This window comes from Diabrotica undecimpunctata, chromosome 1, assembly GCF_040954645.1.
Source record: "Diabrotica undecimpunctata isolate CICGRU chromosome 1, icDiaUnde3, whole genome shotgun sequence".
NCBI classification, from domain to species: Eukaryota; Metazoa; Arthropoda; class Insecta; order Coleoptera; family Chrysomelidae; genus Diabrotica; species Diabrotica undecimpunctata.
The window spans coordinates 14,902,205-14,919,643 of record NC_092803.1 but is presented as its reverse complement, the minus strand read 5'-3'; the positions used below and the strand labels follow the sequence as shown (position 1 = coordinate 14,919,643).

The following is a 17,439-nucleotide window of genomic DNA, read 5'->3' as shown; positions in this document are numbered from 1 at the left end:
CGCTTCAACCGTTGTTTCTAAGAGAACGGTTTATTCTACACAAAAAATGCTTATAAACATTTTTGTTTAAAATTACCTCAGCTTCATTTTTTTCTATGATGTACAGATTATTGGTAAATCGATTTTTTTTGCGTTTTATACCCCTCTGCGAAAGGGTATTAGGGTAGAAGCGCGGGGGTAAAAGTGGTAAACTTTTTTGCATCTTTTTGGGGTCCCAAAATAAATATTCTAGGCAAAATTTAGTTTGTTCTTATGATTTTTAGAGGTTCAGTGGCATTTTCGTCTCTGACGACTGGAGTATTAAAATAAATGTTTTTTTCTGTTCTGGGAAGTTACTGGAGGTTAGGATTATTAAAACAATTTATGAATTTAAATTTTTAAGGATATTCTGTACATTTTAGTTAATAAATTAATAATAATGAAATATTAAATAATTTTATATTTGTACCTGTAAATAACGTATTTATTAAATATTGTCACAAATCGTACTATTTTACTCTGTATTTATAGATATTCTGAATATTTTTTATAATCATTAATCTGTATAATTTGAATTGGATATAAAAAAATTAGAGAAAGCTTATACAATAAACATTATTTCACACTTGTAAGATTTTTCTCGTGTTTTTTCAAATTATGTGTGTTGGTTATACTGCTCAAAACAAATATCACACTTTTAAGGTTTTTCCAGTGTGCACTCTCAAATGTACTTTCAAATTATCTGCTCGACTAAATTGCTTAAAACAAATTTCACACTTATAAGATTTTTCTCCTGTGTGCACTCTCAAATGAATTTTCAAATTACCTGCTGTAGTAAACTGCTTGAAACAAATTTCACATTTGTGAGGCTTTTCTCCAGTGTGCACTCTCAAATGTATTTTCAATTCACATGCTTGACTAAATCGCTTAAAACAAATTTCACACTTGTACGACTGTTCCTCAAGGTGCAGTTTCGAATGTAGATACAAAGAATATTTCCGATTAAACTGCTTAAAGCAAACTACACACTGGTATGATTTTTCTCCAGTGTGAATTCTCAAATGAACTTTCAAACTATTTGCTGTAGTCAACTGCCTAAAACAAATTTCACACTTATAAGATTTTTCTCCAGTGTGCACTCTCAAATGTGCTTTCAAATTATCTGCTTGACTAAATTGCTTAAAACAAATTTCACACTTGTAAGGTTTTTCTCCAGTGTGCACTCTGAAATGTTGTTTTAAATTAGATGCTGTAGTAAACTGCTTAAAACAAATTTCACATTTGTGAGGCTTTTCTCCAGTGTGCACTCTCAAATGTATTTTCAAATTACTTGCTGTATAAAATTGCTTAAAACAAATTTCACACTTGTACGGCTTTTCCTTAAGGTGCAGTTTCGAATGTTGATACAAAGAATATTTCCGATTAAACTGCTTAAAGCAAACTACACACTGGTATGATTTTTCTCCAGTGTGAATTCTCAAATGAACTTTCAAACTATTTGCTGTAGTCAACTGCCTAAAACAAATTTCACATGTATGAAGTTTTCTTTTCATACCTTCCATTTCCAATAATTTTTTTTGCGAAATACCTAAAACAAACCAAACTATAAAAATTTGATTAAATAGAAACAACAGGATAAAACATAAAGTAACCAAAATTTAGTAAAGATGTATTTAGTACTAAACAAAACTAAAATATTTTAATTGCAAGTGCCGACAAGAAAAAATAATACACGCTATTTAAGAAAAAGGATCCATGATCAGCATCAGTCTAATGTAAATGAGAATTGCTAATATACAAAAAATGATTGTCTTGACTGCAATAACAAAATAGTCAATATCAATTTCTCACAACTTTGTTTCACTTTAATCACGTGATTTACGTATTTGTGAATTTTTATGGAGAATTGGATTCAATTCGCAGTAGTATGGAGGTAGTCGTAACAATTTAACATTTGTTTCTTTTACAATATCATCAATAATATAACCCTCATACCGTGACTTAAAAGTATTTACCAACTGTAACAATTCATATTTCAAGTAATCTTCTTGAAAACATAAATCTTTTGACAGCAACCATTTATTCATTTCCTCTTTGTTACTACTTGTATTGGAATTTTTTCATTGCAGTGTCCATTACCACAAACGTTTTTTTTTTCGGGTATTTTCAAAAACAGGCCATACTTTTCATCGTGGTAATCTGCGGTGTTCCTTTTTGCCAAAAAAGTGTATTAGGCTCCGTCGACAAGTCCATCTTTACTTCCTGCGCGCATTAATGCAAATCGTGGACCACGAACAGTAGGACCTTTTTAATCATGTATTTAAACCACGAATAAATGCTTCCCGATGTGATTTTACAGTACTGTTCACACACTAATGTCGCGTCAATCGTTTATTTTACAAGGACCGAATCAATCAGTGACTGACTCTGAAAACGATCGAATCATTTCAATCATTCGTTCGTTTCAATACTTTTCGGTGCCGTTTAAAACAAATAACAAGTAACCGATTTATTAAGCTGAATCGACTGAAAACCGGTAGTATTGCCTACCGTATTTCATAATATGACATATTATGTATTCACCTTCATATGTTTAATGTTTATGTTAGTACGACTGTAGCGTACAAAACCGAATCTATATGTACCACATATAAATCAGACGTACACCGGGAAAGAAAAGTACTATACGGTGACAGTCTGGGAGTGGCTTGCGGCTAGACACAACAGTGGAGATGGTCGTGCGGTCCACAAAACAAAAAAATCCGAAATTATATCAGGCCGCCAGGTAAAATGGCCCACAGCCTTCCCTACGTTACTATTCAATAAACCACCAACTTACCAATAGGTTTACTACTAAAATATTAAGTATTGTATACAACCTGAATAAATAAAAAATAAATGAAATTGTCTGAGATCAGGTTTAATCAATTTTAATAAAATAGATTCCCAAGATATTTAAAAACGAATACATATTACAATATTAGTTAACTTTACCATAGGCTCAATAAAAAGAATATAAAAATGCGGCTTCTACTTGCCTAACACACATGTGATTTTCCATTTTCCATAAGTTTTTAAACTATATAAAGTCCGGATGTGGCAGCTTATACTGTATGTCACATACAGTATGTGTATTTGTCTTCAACTACTTTTAATTTCATTACAAACCAGAAGATAATCCTACCTTTTTAATAATAAAAAAACTTTGATAACAACAACATATATAATGATCAACATATCAGCTCACTACAATAGATAAAGTCATAAAGGAAAAGATGAAGACAGACAGTACCCTGGATGTAAGCCGAAAACTTCTTATTGCCGATATCTATATTATTGTTTTTTAACAAAACAAACTTTTTGCTTTGCCTGAGGATGAGGCAAATATTGTAAGCCTCGAAATCGGTCGCTTCTGTAACACCTTGAAAATAAAGATTTTGAGTATTGACCTTTTTAATATATCTGTTCAATTATCTATTATCTATTATTTTATTAGAATATTAGCCTGTAAATAATATTTTGCAGGTTTGTATACACAGTCACTAAAACAAATTAATATGTCGGACACGGATTCTGCCGATGAACTCGTAAACATACCTTTAACTCCCCCCAAAAAGAGATTGAAAAAAGGCCATTTAAGCGTAAACGTTAAAGAAATAATTGTAAACGTGTATAAACACGAGTTACAAGAAAATCTGGCGTTAATATTGTCCGCTGTTAAGAAAAGAGTAGCCGATAAAGTTGGAGTATCGGATAGTTCTGTGTTTAAAGTTATTAGAGCGATAAGAAGAATAGTGCATCAATTCTTTTTTAGAAACGAAATTTCCACGATAGATACAGTTCTACAACAGGTCAACGACGACCCAATCTACCTGATTTCAAACGTGCTACTTTTTACAAGCTTTTGAAAAAACTTCAATTCAAATTTGAAAAACGTGGCAGGAACAGTATGCTTACAGACAGAGATGACCTTGTAATCTGGAGAAGAGAATTTTTAAGGCAGATAAAAGATTATAGGAATGGCAATCGTAAAATATATTATTTAGATGAGACTTGGATTAACGCCGGTCATACTAAATGAAAAACATGGATTGATAAGTCAGTCACCTCATCAAGACAAGCATTTTTGGATGGACTCTCGATAGGTCTGAAAAATCCATCATGTAATTCCTGGACCCCGTTGTCCAAATATTTTTCCTAGCAGGATGGCTTACAGAAGGGCATATCTGGATTCATTTCGCATAATGTGTCCAAAGTACTGTAACTTTCGAGATTTTATGGTGGTCAGTACCTCTTGGTTCTTCTTCATTCTTCTGAGGACCTCCTCATTGGTGACTCGGTCAGTCCACGGGATTTTAAGTATTCTCCGATACAGCCACATCTCAAATGCTTCCAATTTTCTGCACATATCTTCGTTCAAAGTCCACGATCTATAAAAAAGAACAAATTAGACGTAGCATCGCAGCATTCTTACTTTTATAGCAAGAGAGAGGTTGTGGCTCTTGAAGAAGGCCCCCATCCGGTTGAAGATGGATCTAGCTTTTGATGTGGAAATGAGTAGCAATGATAAATAAAGGATATGAAATTATTCGAAATTACATAAACAAAATGGAATATTTTAAAAATGAAAAACTGTAACCCATTTTACTCATTGTACCTATGTAGTTTTCCAGTACTTATTTTGCATAATTGGATATGACTTATATGTAATAGTAAAAAGTTTTTTTCATCATTTTCAAAGAAAACCTTTCGTTTTACATTCGCAAAGTATGTTCCTTTGTGCTGTCGCCTATGCAATATTGGGGACGATCTATCAATGGATTCATATATAGTTTTGTCTCCTGAATCAAAATCTGAAAACGGCAATTTGATATGTCGAACCATCTTCGACATAACCGGCATCAAAGTCAAAAATAGTGACGTCACAATTCTTCTAAATATACATTCGTTTCTGCTGACACAAATAAATGTTAAATCGAAATCGAAACGTCGACTTAATAAATTTTATTTTTTAATGTTAATGTAATGTTAAATGTATAAGTCTATCTACCCAATAATATATGTATAAGTATTTTCCCTAACTTTTACACAAGAAGAGGTCTCTTTTTTATATCATTAATGATAATATTATTACTTATTTCCAAATATTTTTTCTTAAAGCGTAAAATGTATTGTTGTGAATTTATTAAAAGGTTCAATATTTATAACACTTACGGATTTAATTTATTTCTTTATTTATTTTAACTTATCTGACAATAATTTATTATATCCGTACGTGACAAATTCGCGTGCGCGGGTCTTGAGAATTAACTGCCCTCCATATAAAAATGTTGTATTTATATACGAAATCCTGATATACTAGAACAGCATCGAAAGATCGAGAAGCTTGGCCGGCTCATTCACCATAATTTTGGTTCTAGACTTCCACCGAAATTTCTACAATAAAACAGAATAATTAGTCATAAAAGTTAGGCCAGTATATTTATCGTAACATTGCCCCCCTCTTAAAAGATGGTTCCTCCTGGAACCTTGTCGGGACTGGAACCGGAACTGTATGCTGGTATCGGCAACTGGACCCTCTTTTACAACTTCCAGTTGTATAAAAATGACAAGGGACGGTTTTCTCTCCGCACCAGTAACTATGCGGATTGCAACAGACTAACACCTGGACTTCGGTGTCTTTAAAGATCTCCTCCACCATATTTCGGATAACCCTCCAATCTAATTGGCGGCACTCCAACTTTGGCATGGCTAACTTTTGCACGTCGGACTCTAGTACGTGCCCTCTCAATTGAAGTAAGGCTTCCCATACATCTCGGTAGGTAGGTTGGTCACGGGCAGTGTCTTTTGTTACCAGGTAGAAAAGGTAACGTGATGCATCTTGGAGTTTCAAGGTTTTACCGGACGCTGGCACTTGGCATTGAAGTTCTGCAACTCGACCAAACTTCCTTCGAAAGACGGATGCCAACCCTGATGCGTCTTTGATACTGGCCGGGATGGTAAGGGCCAGCGAGTAGTCATCGGGGAGCGCGAGTAGATCTTGCTTTTCTTCAGTGGTAACACCATGTCTCACTTTACCGGTACCTCCATAGGCACCCATGAATTCCTCAAACGTGAGGTCAGACACATCTTGGACTTGGTTTACTTCCACTTCTTCATCTACGTCGTGGTCACCTTCGAAAGATGCCAACCGGTTATGGTGTACTATCATCGGCTTTCCCCTCGGAATCTTGCTTATTCGGTAGATGACATCGTTGATCTTCTCCATGATGAGGTATGGACCTTCCCAAAACTGCTGCAATTTGGGAGAACAACCTTTTCGCTTCTTGGGATTATACAGCCATACTTTGTCGTTCTTCTTAAAGCAACCCTTTTCGGCTTGTGTATCGTACCGTTTCTTCATTCGGTCGCTAGCGATCTGAAGGTGGGAACGGACCAACTCATGTACATCGTCCATTCTTCTTCGTAATTCGATCACATAATCTTCACCTGCTACATCTTCTCCAGGTCGACACCCAAACTCTAGATCACAAGGTAGTCGCATTTCGCGTCCGAATAGGACTTTCGCTGGTGTCTGGCCTGTTGATTCGTTAACAGCAGATCTGTAGGCCATTGTGAAGAACGGAAGGTATTGGTCCCAGTCTCGCTGATGATCGGACACCATCTTTGTCAAATATTTGCCAACTGTCCTATTCATCCGTTCTACCATACCATCAGATTGCGGATGATATGCTGTAGTTCTTGTTTTCTTCATGCCTAGTCTATCACATATTCCTTGGAATAGATCGCTTTCGAAGTTCCTGCCTTGGTCACTATGGATCTCCAAAGGCACTCCAAATCGGCTGATATATTCTTGGATCAACTTATCTGCAACGGTGGCGGCCTTCTGGTCTGGAAGTGCGTAAATCTCGACCCACTTACTGAAGTAATCCATTACTACCAGCATGTACTTGCCTCCATTTTCACTTTCTGGAAATGGCCCAGCGATGTCCAAAGCTATTCTTTCAAACGGGCTTCCAACATTATATTGTCTCATAGGAGCTCTCCTTTTCCGGTGAGGCCCGTTACTCGTAGCACAAATAGTACATTTCTTACACCAGTCTTTCACGTCGTCGGAACTGTTCATCCAATAAAACCGTTCCCGAATTCGCTGAAGGGTTTTCCTTACACCAAAATGCCCTCCCGATGGACTGTCGTGTAACTGACGAAGTACTTCGGCTATTCTGCTCTTTGGAATCTGAGACAGCACTCCTCCAATTCCCACATTACTTGCATCCGTATCTAAGATGAACTCTCCTTCTGGCAGTGGATACCCCAAAATTGGTGCTGTTATTAAATGCTTTTTCAACGTTTCAAAGGCATTTTGGCAGTCTATATCCCAGCGGTATTCTCTTGATTCCTCTGTAAGTCGCGTTAATGGCTTAGCGATATCTGCAAACTTCTTAATAAACCTCCGGTAGTAAGTACATAGTCCAAGAAAACTTCTCACTTGATGTTTGTCAGTTGGTTTTGGCCATTCCTTAATGGAATCGATTTTTCCCTTATCCACGGCCACTCCTTCTTTACTGACTATATGACCCAGATAATTGACTTTACCTTGAAATAGCTGGCACTTCTTGGGGTTTAGCATCAATTGGGCAGCTTTAAGTCGATTAAAAACGTTTTCTAAATTCCTCAAATGATCTTCGAATGTCTCCCCCAAGACGATTATGTCATCTAAATAAACCAGGCATGTTTTCCAAGATAACCCTCTCAACACATTTTCCATAAGCCTCTCAAATGTCGCAGGAGCATTACAGAGTCCAAATGGCATAACGTTGAATTGCCACAATCCAGATCCTGTGGTGAAGGCTGTCTTTTCTTTATCTACTGGGTCCATTTCTACCTGCCAGTATCCAGACTTCAAATCCAAAGTAGAAAACAATTTACTTCCAGCCAATGTGTCCAATGTGTCATCGATCCGAGGCAGAGGATAACTATCTTTCTTGGTAACGTTGTTCAGCAAACGGTAATCCACACAGAACCTCGTCGTTCCGTCTTTCTTCTTAACCAGGACCACCGGAGAGACCCATGGGCTCGTAGAAGGTTCTATCACCCCGTCTTTCTTCATTTCCTGAACAATCGTTTCAGCTTCCTCTCTTTTCGCCTGTGGTAATCGTCGAGCTGTTTGACGAATTGGCTTAGCATTACCAGTATCAATTTTATGCTTAACAACCGTAGTTCTTCCCGTCTTTCCTCCTTTCGGTACGAAAATATCACGATACTGCCGAAGAAATTCCCTTAATTTCCTTTTCTCCATCTGATTTAGAGACTGTCCTGCAACTGCAACCATTTGGTCGAATTTATCGTTGGAATTATCAGATGTTGTCGCCTGACGGATTATGGATGTCACAGGTACACAAGTTCCTACTTTTGTCTCTTTCTTTATGGTCACTGGGTAGTCGTTGACATTGATAAGTCTCACAGGAATTTCCTTAGCCGAAGTCACCAATTCCTTTCCAATTATGATTCCACGGCCAACCTCATCGTCGTGGTTCCAAGGCTCCATCATAACAGGTCTCCCTTCGTCCACAAATCCCTGTAGCCGCGCTACTATGATCGTTTCGCTTCTCGCAGGCACGACTGTATCTTCTGTAATGGCTGCTTGCACAGTGTTATCATTATGTGGATGGAGAAATACCTCCTCGTTGCCAACTTTGATTACCTTATTCTTAAAATCCAATTGGAATCCATGCATATTCATTACGTCCATTCCTAATATAACATCCTCTTCGATGTCAGCAACTATAACAGTATGGACGAACTTTTCTGCTCCAATTCCCAATTGTACCTGGATTTCTCCATGAATGTTGGCATTTTCACCTGTAGCGGTCCGAAGTCGCAACCTCGTTGGTAACAGTTTCTTTCGGCTGTTTATAACTGTCGGGCGTATAATGGTTCTGGTCGCTCCGGTATCCACCAACAACGTATGCTTTTTACCATTTATGTCTCCATCTACATATACACTATCTTCACGACATTTCAAAGAAGCTATTAGTATGAGAGGGTCTTTGGAAGAGTTCCGGGTCGAAGCTGCCTCCCTAAGGTTGACTCGTTCTGGTTTTCCTGATGGTGAGTTTCTTGATTTTATGGTCTTCTTTTTCTTGCATGTCATGCTTTTCATCAAATTAAAGAGCTGGTCAAGTTTATCTTCGTCTCCTTCCTCTTTTACAGTCCTAACTTTACTGTACCCGCCAGAGGCCTGCGTAGCTGACTCGTATTCGAGGGCGGCGGATAAGACATCAACCAGCGTTTTGTGACGAGCTAATCGCAGTGTTCTCTGCATTTCATGATCACGAAGACCATCAATAAACGTTTGAACGGCCAATTTTTCCATCATGTCTTCGGGAGCTGTTGGATAAGCATATCGTACTAATCTGGCAATATCTACCTCATATTCTTGAAGAGCCTCATCTTTCTTCTGTCTACGATTTTTAAGCTGCGACTGATATACATGCTCCAAATGTTCGTGGCCATATCGCATATTTAACCTCTTCTTCAGTTGTTCGAAATCATCGGTCTCCTCTACTGCTATGGTCTGAAGCACATCTAAGGCATCTCCTCGAAGAGCGATAGTCAGGTTTACCGCCTTTTCTTTTTCAGACCATCCATTTGCTCTTGCGGCTGATTCGAACTGTTTCATGTAGTTGTTCCATGACGATTTTCCATCGAAAGTTGGGACTTTCACATGGACAGAACCTCCACTTCCTTCAAATTTCGGCCGTGTTTCCAACTTACATTTCGTCTCCTCTTCTTTTGTCTCCACTGTAATTGGATTGTTTCCTCTCTCTGCTGTCCCTGTTTCCTCCATCTTCCTTTCCATCTCTTTAATCTTTTCTTCGAAGGCCAACATATCGGCAGCAACTTGGTTTTTTAACGAAGACACTCTATCGTCAAGAGCAGATATCTCTGAAGTGACTTTAGAGATGTTAGCAGAAACTTTGCTTTCCAGAGAAGAAATCTCGTTAGAAACTTTGCTTTCTAAAGAAGCGATGTTGCCGGATACTTTGTTCTCCAATGATGCGATGTCGCCGGAAACTTTGTTCTCTAATTTCGAAATCGACGAGATGACAGCATCTTCAAATATATAAGTCTCTGGATCTAGTCCTTCTTCTAGCAAAGCGTTCTTTAGTCGTTGGACTAACTCAGCCTTTTTTCCGGTAGAAGCTAATTCTCTGTCTTCGAGATGTCTTCTTAAATTAGTCACTGTCAGCTCATAAATCGTAGCCATTTTCACAATTTATTTTACGTATTCACTTGTATTATTATTATAAGTCTAATTTATGTTCGATCCCACTTCTGACACCATTTGTTGTGAATTTATTAAAAGGTTCAATATTTATAACACTTACGGATTTAATTTATTTCTTTATTTATTTTAACTTATCTGACAATAATTTATTATATCCGTACGTGACAAATTCGCGTGCGCGGGTCTTGAGAATTAACTGCCCTCCATATAAAAATGTTGTATTTATATACGAAATCCTGATATACTAGAACAGCATCGAAAGATCGAGAAGCTTGGCCGGCTCATTCACCATAATTTTGGTTCTAGACTTCCACCGAAATTTCTACAATAAAACAGAATAATTAGTCATAAAAGTTAGGCCAGTATATTTATCGTAACAGTATAAAAACAACTTTCTAATTTTTGCCTTTTGATTAATATAACAATTATCTAATGATGTGTGAATGACAGTTTACAAAAACTAATATTAAAGTATACTTCTTTGGAAGATTAATCATTGATTAATATTATTTTGTAACAGTAATCCTCAAAATTATAAATTAATTCATTTCAAATTTAGATGTTATAGACTGCTAGAATCTTAATACAACCCTGTACAATTATATAAATATCAGGTCAACAACATAAAGAAAAGAATCAATAAAAAACCTGTTGGTTTAAACCAAGGTTTCAAGCATGTTAGTTTAAACCTGACAACCCTGACTTTACATAAATTTTAAATCTAATACATATTATAATATGTCTTCATCGATGCTATCAAGAAACTTTGTTATGGGACTTCCTCTTCTTCTGTAACCAATAGGTCTATCATGGAGCGTTTTTCTAGCTGGGTCATTTTGTTCCATCCGCATTACATGCCCCATCCACCTCAGACGTTCTATCTTAATATGTTTTATGATATCAGGTTCCTGGTATATTCTAAAAAGTTCGAGGTTGTATCGTTCTATCTAGTTAAAGAAAAAATAATAATTCCTCATTGTTTATCAGATTTCTTATAATTTATTCATTCTCTAATAAGATTACTCTTTAATTTTGTCATATTATTGTTCTGAAGCTATTTTCTTGTGGCATTTTAAAGTAATTACTATTTAAATGGGAATAAGCCACAATTAAAGGTTACAGTAACTTACTGACGTTTCAATTTCCACTTCGGGATTTTCGAAGTGGAAACTGAAACGTCAATAAACTACTTTAACCTTTAATTGTGGCTTATTTGTCATATTGTTTCATTTTAATTGATGCTATTTCCCTGGCTTTATGTGGTTCACACTCATCTTTTAAAGAGTTTTTATTCGAGGAAGCATTATAGACATTGCATTTCGGACATTAATCCTTTTTGGTTGATAAAAATTTAGTTCATCTCCTATGTAGCATTCTCCTCTCTAGCCCTTTGATCGTGACCCAAATAAGTGCCAGTAGATAAAACTTTTAAAGTATCTACTATTCTGTGACTGATTGATAATGTACTACAAAGAAATTTCATACATGTTCTTATTAGTTCTCCTTCTTGTGCCAGTAAATAATATTGTTTCGACACTTTTTTAGGTTTCATAGAATTTTGTCTATGTCGACTAACATCACTTATTGTTATTAATGAGGATAAATATTCTTTTTGTTTGCTTGTATCACTTAAAACCCAATAATCTTGACATATTTGGATTCTTAGATCTTCACTGAAGTTTTCGTTACATTTGTATCTACAACAAAAACAGATCTGGCATTATGAATAAAACAATCAATCATCAAAACCATTTATTAATACCTACCTGCATTTACCACAGTCAGTTTTCTTCACAGTTTTCTTAGGAATTATCTTGCCTGATCTGCTTAAATACTCCTGTCCGCTCATATGGCTTCTTTTTGCTATGTTTCGTTTCCAATTTTTTGGTGAAGCTCTTTTGCCTCTTTTTCTTTTAAGTATTATATGGGTCTTACTATTATCGCCATGCTCTAAAAATAAATAAACTATTGTAATTGTAAACAAAATCTTGTAATTTATACTTACCAGAAACGTTTTTGAGATTCTCTTCAAACTCAGTGTCACTGTTTTCTGAGTTTGTGTCTGGCTGATAACTAGAAGTATCACTTCTAGTTATCAGCCAGAAATCTAAAGGCTTCTCTACTAACATTGGCAATGATATATGGTTAGGTATTATTGTATTATGAGGTAAATCTACATCAATATGGCTTAAATGTAATGATGTTTGCTCTGAAAGTGAAAAATTTAAGTAAGTACATTTATTAGGAATTATTAAGATAAATATCATAATTAATGTTGGGATTTTATGTAAATTATATATTTTGCACGAAATTAAGCTTTAGTGCATGTATTTCCTTTTTGTAAACAAAACGAATATCTTTACTTTTTGAACATAAAATCACATTACATAATATTTATATAAGTTATTCAATAAATGAATAACAAAACATGCCTGACTAAGATTTTAAATCCCTCTACCTGCTCAATATCAGTTAGGGCTATATTTCAAACCTAAAGTGAAAGTTTATGTATCTACTACATCTGTAGTCCTTTTATTGTACTCTTGTAATAAGTAATAATAGGGAATTTCCATGTATTTAAAAATATTATATGGAGGGTTGGCAACATTTTAGTGATAACACAGGGTGAAGGTTTTCAAATGATAAAAGAAATACCGAAAATGTTGTCTTTAGGTAGGACAGTTTATGATTCAAATTAAAGTTTTCAATTGATTCCGAACACCTGGCATCATTTAAATATGCACTCATCACTTTCATTGATTCTGAAAGGACATTTTCGCCATTTAAAAATATCTTGAACAACAGGAGACAAAATTTTACACTTAACAATCTTTAATACATATCTACAAATTTGGTAGATCTGTTTGTGAGAGTTAATAATTAATTAATTAATAAGTGATAAAACTGTGATATCAAGTATTGCTCTGAAGCTATTTTCTTGTGGCATTTTAAATTAATTTATATTTAAATGGGAATAAGCCACAATTAAAGGTTAAAATATGTTTATTGACGTTTCAATTTCCACTTCGGAAATCGTTCTCAAAATACAAACATTAGTAAATTAAATTGAATTTAATTTACTAATGTTTGTATTTTGAGAACGATTTCCGAAGTGTCAATTGAAACGTCAATAAACGTATTTTAACCTTTAATTGTGGCTTATTCCCATTTAAATATAAATTAATGTGATATCAAGAATATATTTACTTTCTATGTACAAACATAATATAAATTACTGCTAGTGGTTTTACTACCCTTACCTTGATTTCAGTAAGCAAAAATTGGTCAAAAATGAAATGCATAAAAATATATAAATGATAAAAACAATGTAACTATTTTATGATAAATATTTTATGATAAATATTTCTTGTGGATAAAAATCCCAACTTTAATGTAGAAAACTAGGAGTTAGGTATTCAGTACTTTTAATTAAATACCTGTCTTGAGTTCATCACAAGAAGCAAGGTCTAGAATTTGTTCTGGATGATGAATGGATAAAAAATCACTTACAAAATTGACAGCCTCAGTCTCATTTGAAGTTACTCATATATCATAATCAGTTTGTTGCATTTTCGCTTTAGGAAAATCTTCATTTGTTTTTTATCTAAAAGTAATAAATATTGTCAGAATAATACACAAGAACTTAGATAACATATACATATATAACTCTAAAGCTTATGTTTTTAAAGAATTCATTTAATCTAATTACTACTTACCACTTATTAAAATATCCACAAGCAAGATCAACTAAATCACCTCCCTGGCTAGACATTTTCACTGTTTTTCAGTAAAATATCTTTAAAACTACACACAACATGCACATGATCAACTATGAACTTCTCAAATATAACTGTTTAAACAAACAGTTTACAGGTCCTAGTGGCAAAATGTGGTAAGTATAACATACAACATTTGTAGGATATGGTTGAAGAATCCTAATGAGGCGAGGGCACATGCAACAATTGCATATTATACCCTTGTGCAGTTACCATATTTGGGCGCAACAAAGATTAGGTTAAAAGTGCAAACTCAGTGTATATAATTCATTTTTGAAAAATGTACTTACCATATTTGTCATGTATATCATCCTTATGTTTTTCCAGTTCTTTTTTTATTTCAACCTTAATTTCAGAAGTTACATCTTGTAATATATGCTTTTCTATTTTAATATCATCTGAACAATACTCATCTAATACAGGATCACCTCTATGACTGTTTTTACAATGATATTCCTCTAGTTCAGGTTTAACTTCTGTGTTATTATATTTTAGACAATCTCGTTCTTCTTTAATACATGTTAATATTTGGTGGTTTATGGAATCTTTAATATCTTCATTACACTCCATTTCAAATTTAAATAAGCATATTATTATTCATTGCAAACACCAACACCAATAATTCCCATATCAAACATCATACACATTTTCGGACGTTTTCACATTTGGTCCCAGTGAAGATAGCCGCAAATTAGCTGACAATTAAGTTTCACAGAACGAAATATTGTGTTGGCAGTGTTGCCATGTCCTTATAATGTATATATTATACATCGAGTTAGAATCTCGATTATAACTCGATGATATTCAAAGAATATAGGATGGTACATACCATCAAAAATCAAAATTAATCAATTTTCAATTTTTTAGGTTGAGCGTTGTCGGTCAAATATTAAATAAAATTTGTATCACAATAAGTATTATTAGGTTTTGGTGTATGAAATCTTACCCGATGGTGATTTTTCATGATTTAACTTTTCAAATTATAGTCTATTGTTACCTTTTTTTAGACAACCCAAAATACACAGGTGTCTTAATATTATCTAACTGTTAGTTGTATTGATTTATATAAATATGAAATTTATCAGGTTAAACTTGGTTTGGTTGACCCATTGACAGTGATTTCGCAGGGTGAGAGTTTTTGGTGATGCTAATGCAAATTTATTTATGGCCATTTCGCGTTCTCTGATATATACACTATAACGTATTAAAGTACATATATTAATAATCTCCGTATAACATACATTGATATTGTGATCAAAAAGGCTTTTCTGAACAAATAGTTCGTTAATAAATAGTGTGTACAAATTTTTGTGCAAGTTATAAAAATTGTTTTCAATTGATCAGAGCTTTTATCTCCACCATGGGCGACCAGGTTGAAAATTTGAACAATAAAGTGACTGAAAATGATCCACAGCCTAACCGGGATGAAATGATAATGGCTCAGCAGAGGCAAATTGAACAAGAGGTAATTTGTAATAAAGTGGGGTTATGTTTATATTAAGCAAAAGCTTTAGATTTCAGAATCGATACCTCTTCTAGGAGATTTGGAACCTGTTATTTCACTAAATAATGAATATTCGTCAGATGATATATACCTCGAAAAAGTTAGCAACCTTGCTACTAAATATAAATTCATTCGCCGAACCAGACCAGATGGTAACTGCTTTTTTAGAGCATTTCTTTATGCTAACATAGAAAGATTACTGAAGAAAAAAGAGGAATTTGAAGAGTTTTATAATGTAGCAGCTTCTAGTAAAGAAGCTTTAGTGTCTCTAGGGTTCCAACAGTTCACAGTAGAAGATTTTTATGATACTGTAAGTCACTCTTATAGCTTATTCTTCACATAGAGAACAATATTATAATGTATAAAAGCTCGCTAGTTTTAGTTATATTATTTATTTATTTGCAGTATATTGATGTCCTCAAAAGACTAAAAGATATGGATACTATTGATGAAGCTCTTAAAGAATTATTTAGTGTGTTTAATGATCAAGGCTTCTCAGATTATTTGGTTGTCTATCTCAGATTGTTAACCAGCGGCCAGTTACAAAAGGAGCAAGATTTTTACAGTTGTTTTATAGAAGGTGATAGAACGGTAGGTATTCATTTTTAATCAACACATTTAAAACTGAATAAATATACACAAAATGCAAAAAATCAACACATTCCTATCTTTCCATTCCTTCTTCCTAAGCTTTTCCCTTTTCAAGGGTTGCTTTTCCTTACTTTTCTTTGCCACTAATTTATATCCATTGTGTTTTTTTTTTACCTAAACCTGTCTCTCTCAAGTTGTCTGACACACAGTCCTTCCATTTTCTCCTTGGTTTTTCTCTACCTCTTTTTCTTTCATCTTTTAACATCTCTATCCTTAGTCCCATATGTCCCTATTTTTTCATTAGTGTATGTAATTAAACTAGAGAATACATTTAATAAGATTTGACCTGAAATATTTAGTTAGTATACCCCATTAGTTAGCTACAAGAAAAAGGTTTCTTCTAGTTAAAAAAAAACATTTTTGCCATTACTATAACCATATTGACAGCTATATTTTTATATAATAACTATTGTCTGTATTTATATTTCCGAAGAATGTTTTACGATTTAAGAATTGAAATACTTCTGATTTATAGGTAGCTGATTTTTGTCACCAGGAAGTGGAGCCTATGTATAAAGAGAGTGACCATATCCACATAATTGCAGCTTGTGCTGCTCTAAATACTGGTGTTAGAGTGGTATATATGGACAGAGGTACTGGGAAAATTTGTACTGAACATGATCTGCCTGAAGGATGTACTCCCACTGTTCATTTACTCTACCGTCCAGGACATTATGATATTTTGTATCAGTAGTTTTGTAATTTGCATTGTTGTTTTTTTATATATAATAAAATATTTGTTTCTAACAATAATTCAAAATGTGAACAATCATGTGTGCTTTTCAAATTTGTGTACTACAGAGAAGCTTTAAGAGAATAATGAGGATATAAATAAAGGAAGAAAAAATTAAAAACTTTGTGGTATGAGTTTCCTGTTGTTAGCTTGGGGCTAACTATAAATTAACAGCAAAATAAAGGACTTTGAGGTATTAAATATTTTGGAGTAGGCTAACTGTGATTTTCCAACAGGAAAGTATTCTAGTGGAATAACAACCTTGCAAATCAAAGGACACCAGCCAGATGATAATTTAATTTCACTAAAAGATAAAATGAGTGGGGCACAACTCTGACTGAATATAATAAGGAACTTAAAAAGGGTAAAAAGAGAATTGTATATCAGATAAGCTAATTTGATTAGAAAATTTTGGTGGGCTAATATTTCCAATAATTGTTCTTTTTTGTTGTTAGGAGAAATTATGTAGTTATGAAGCTATCAAAAGACCAACTAAGGAAAGTTG

At 34.3% G+C, this 17,439-nt stretch overlaps 3 protein-coding genes across 3 annotated transcripts; 1 reads left to right on the top strand and 2 right to left on the bottom strand.

The window, feature by feature from the left end:
• Nucleotides 1–445: 445 nt before the first annotated feature.
• LOC140437845 (uncharacterized) lies at nt 446–14,709 on the bottom strand. The gene is made up of 2 exons (XM_072527619.1): nt 14,337–14,709; nt 446–1,567 (listed from the first exon to the last, which is right to left on the bottom strand). The coding sequence occupies exons 1-2, from the start codon at nt 14,614–14,616 to the stop codon at nt 669–671; spliced, it is 1,179 nt and encodes a 392-aa protein (XP_072383720.1). The 5' UTR covers nt 14,617–14,709; the 3' UTR covers nt 446–668.
• Nucleotides 10,708–13,846, bottom strand: LOC140437835 (uncharacterized). Its single transcript, XM_072527607.1, has 4 exons — nt 13,708–13,846; nt 12,276–12,479; nt 12,037–12,220; nt 10,708–11,967 (listed from the first exon to the last, which is right to left on the bottom strand). The coding sequence occupies exons 2-4, from the start codon at nt 12,397–12,399 to the stop codon at nt 11,634–11,636; spliced, it is 642 nt and encodes a 213-aa protein (XP_072383708.1). The 5' UTR covers nt 12,400–12,479; nt 13,708–13,846; the 3' UTR covers nt 10,708–11,633.
• Nucleotides 14,710–15,133: 424 nt separating the features above from the next.
• LOC140437827 (ubiquitin thioesterase otubain-like) lies at nt 15,134–16,970 on the top strand. Its single transcript, XM_072527595.1, has 4 exons — nt 15,134–15,511; nt 15,561–15,860; nt 15,956–16,145; nt 16,681–16,970. Exons 1-4 carry the CDS (start codon nt 15,407–15,409, stop codon nt 16,893–16,895), a joined length of 810 nt encoding a protein of 269 aa, XP_072383696.1. The 5' UTR covers nt 15,134–15,406; the 3' UTR covers nt 16,896–16,970.
• Nucleotides 16,971–17,439: the final 469 nt, after the last annotated feature.

Excerpts from the sequence above, each read along its gene's own strand:
- LOC140437835 (XM_072527607.1), bottom strand. The coding sequence starts at position 12,399 with ATGTTAGTAGAGAAGCCTTTAGATTTCTGGCTGATAACTAGAAGTGAT. Across the intron at positions 12,221-12,275 it reads GAATCTCAAAAACGTTTCTG|AGCATGGCGATAATAGTAAG; the intron begins GTAAGTATAAAT and ends ATTTATTTTTAG. Across the intron at positions 11,968-12,036 it reads ACTGACTGTGGTAAATGCAG|ATACAAATGTAACGAAAACT; the intron begins GTAGGTATTAAT and ends TTTTTGTTGTAG.
- LOC140437845 (XM_072527619.1), bottom strand. The coding sequence starts at position 14,616 with ATGGAGTGTAATGAAGATATTAAAGATTCCATAAACCACCAAATATTA. Across the intron at positions 1,568-14,336 it reads TGATATACATGACAAATATG|GTATTTCGCAAAAAAAATTA; the intron begins GTAAGTACATTT and ends GGTTTGTTTTAG.
- LOC140437827 (XM_072527595.1), top strand. The coding sequence starts at position 15,407 with ATGGGCGACCAGGTTGAAAATTTGAACAATAAAGTGACTGAAAATGAT. Across the intron at positions 15,512-15,560 it reads AGAGGCAAATTGAACAAGAG|ATTTCAGAATCGATACCTCT; the intron begins GTAATTTGTAAT and ends CAAAAGCTTTAG. Across the intron at positions 15,861-15,955 it reads TAGAAGATTTTTATGATACT|TATATTGATGTCCTCAAAAG; the intron begins GTAAGTCACTCT and ends ATTTATTTGCAG.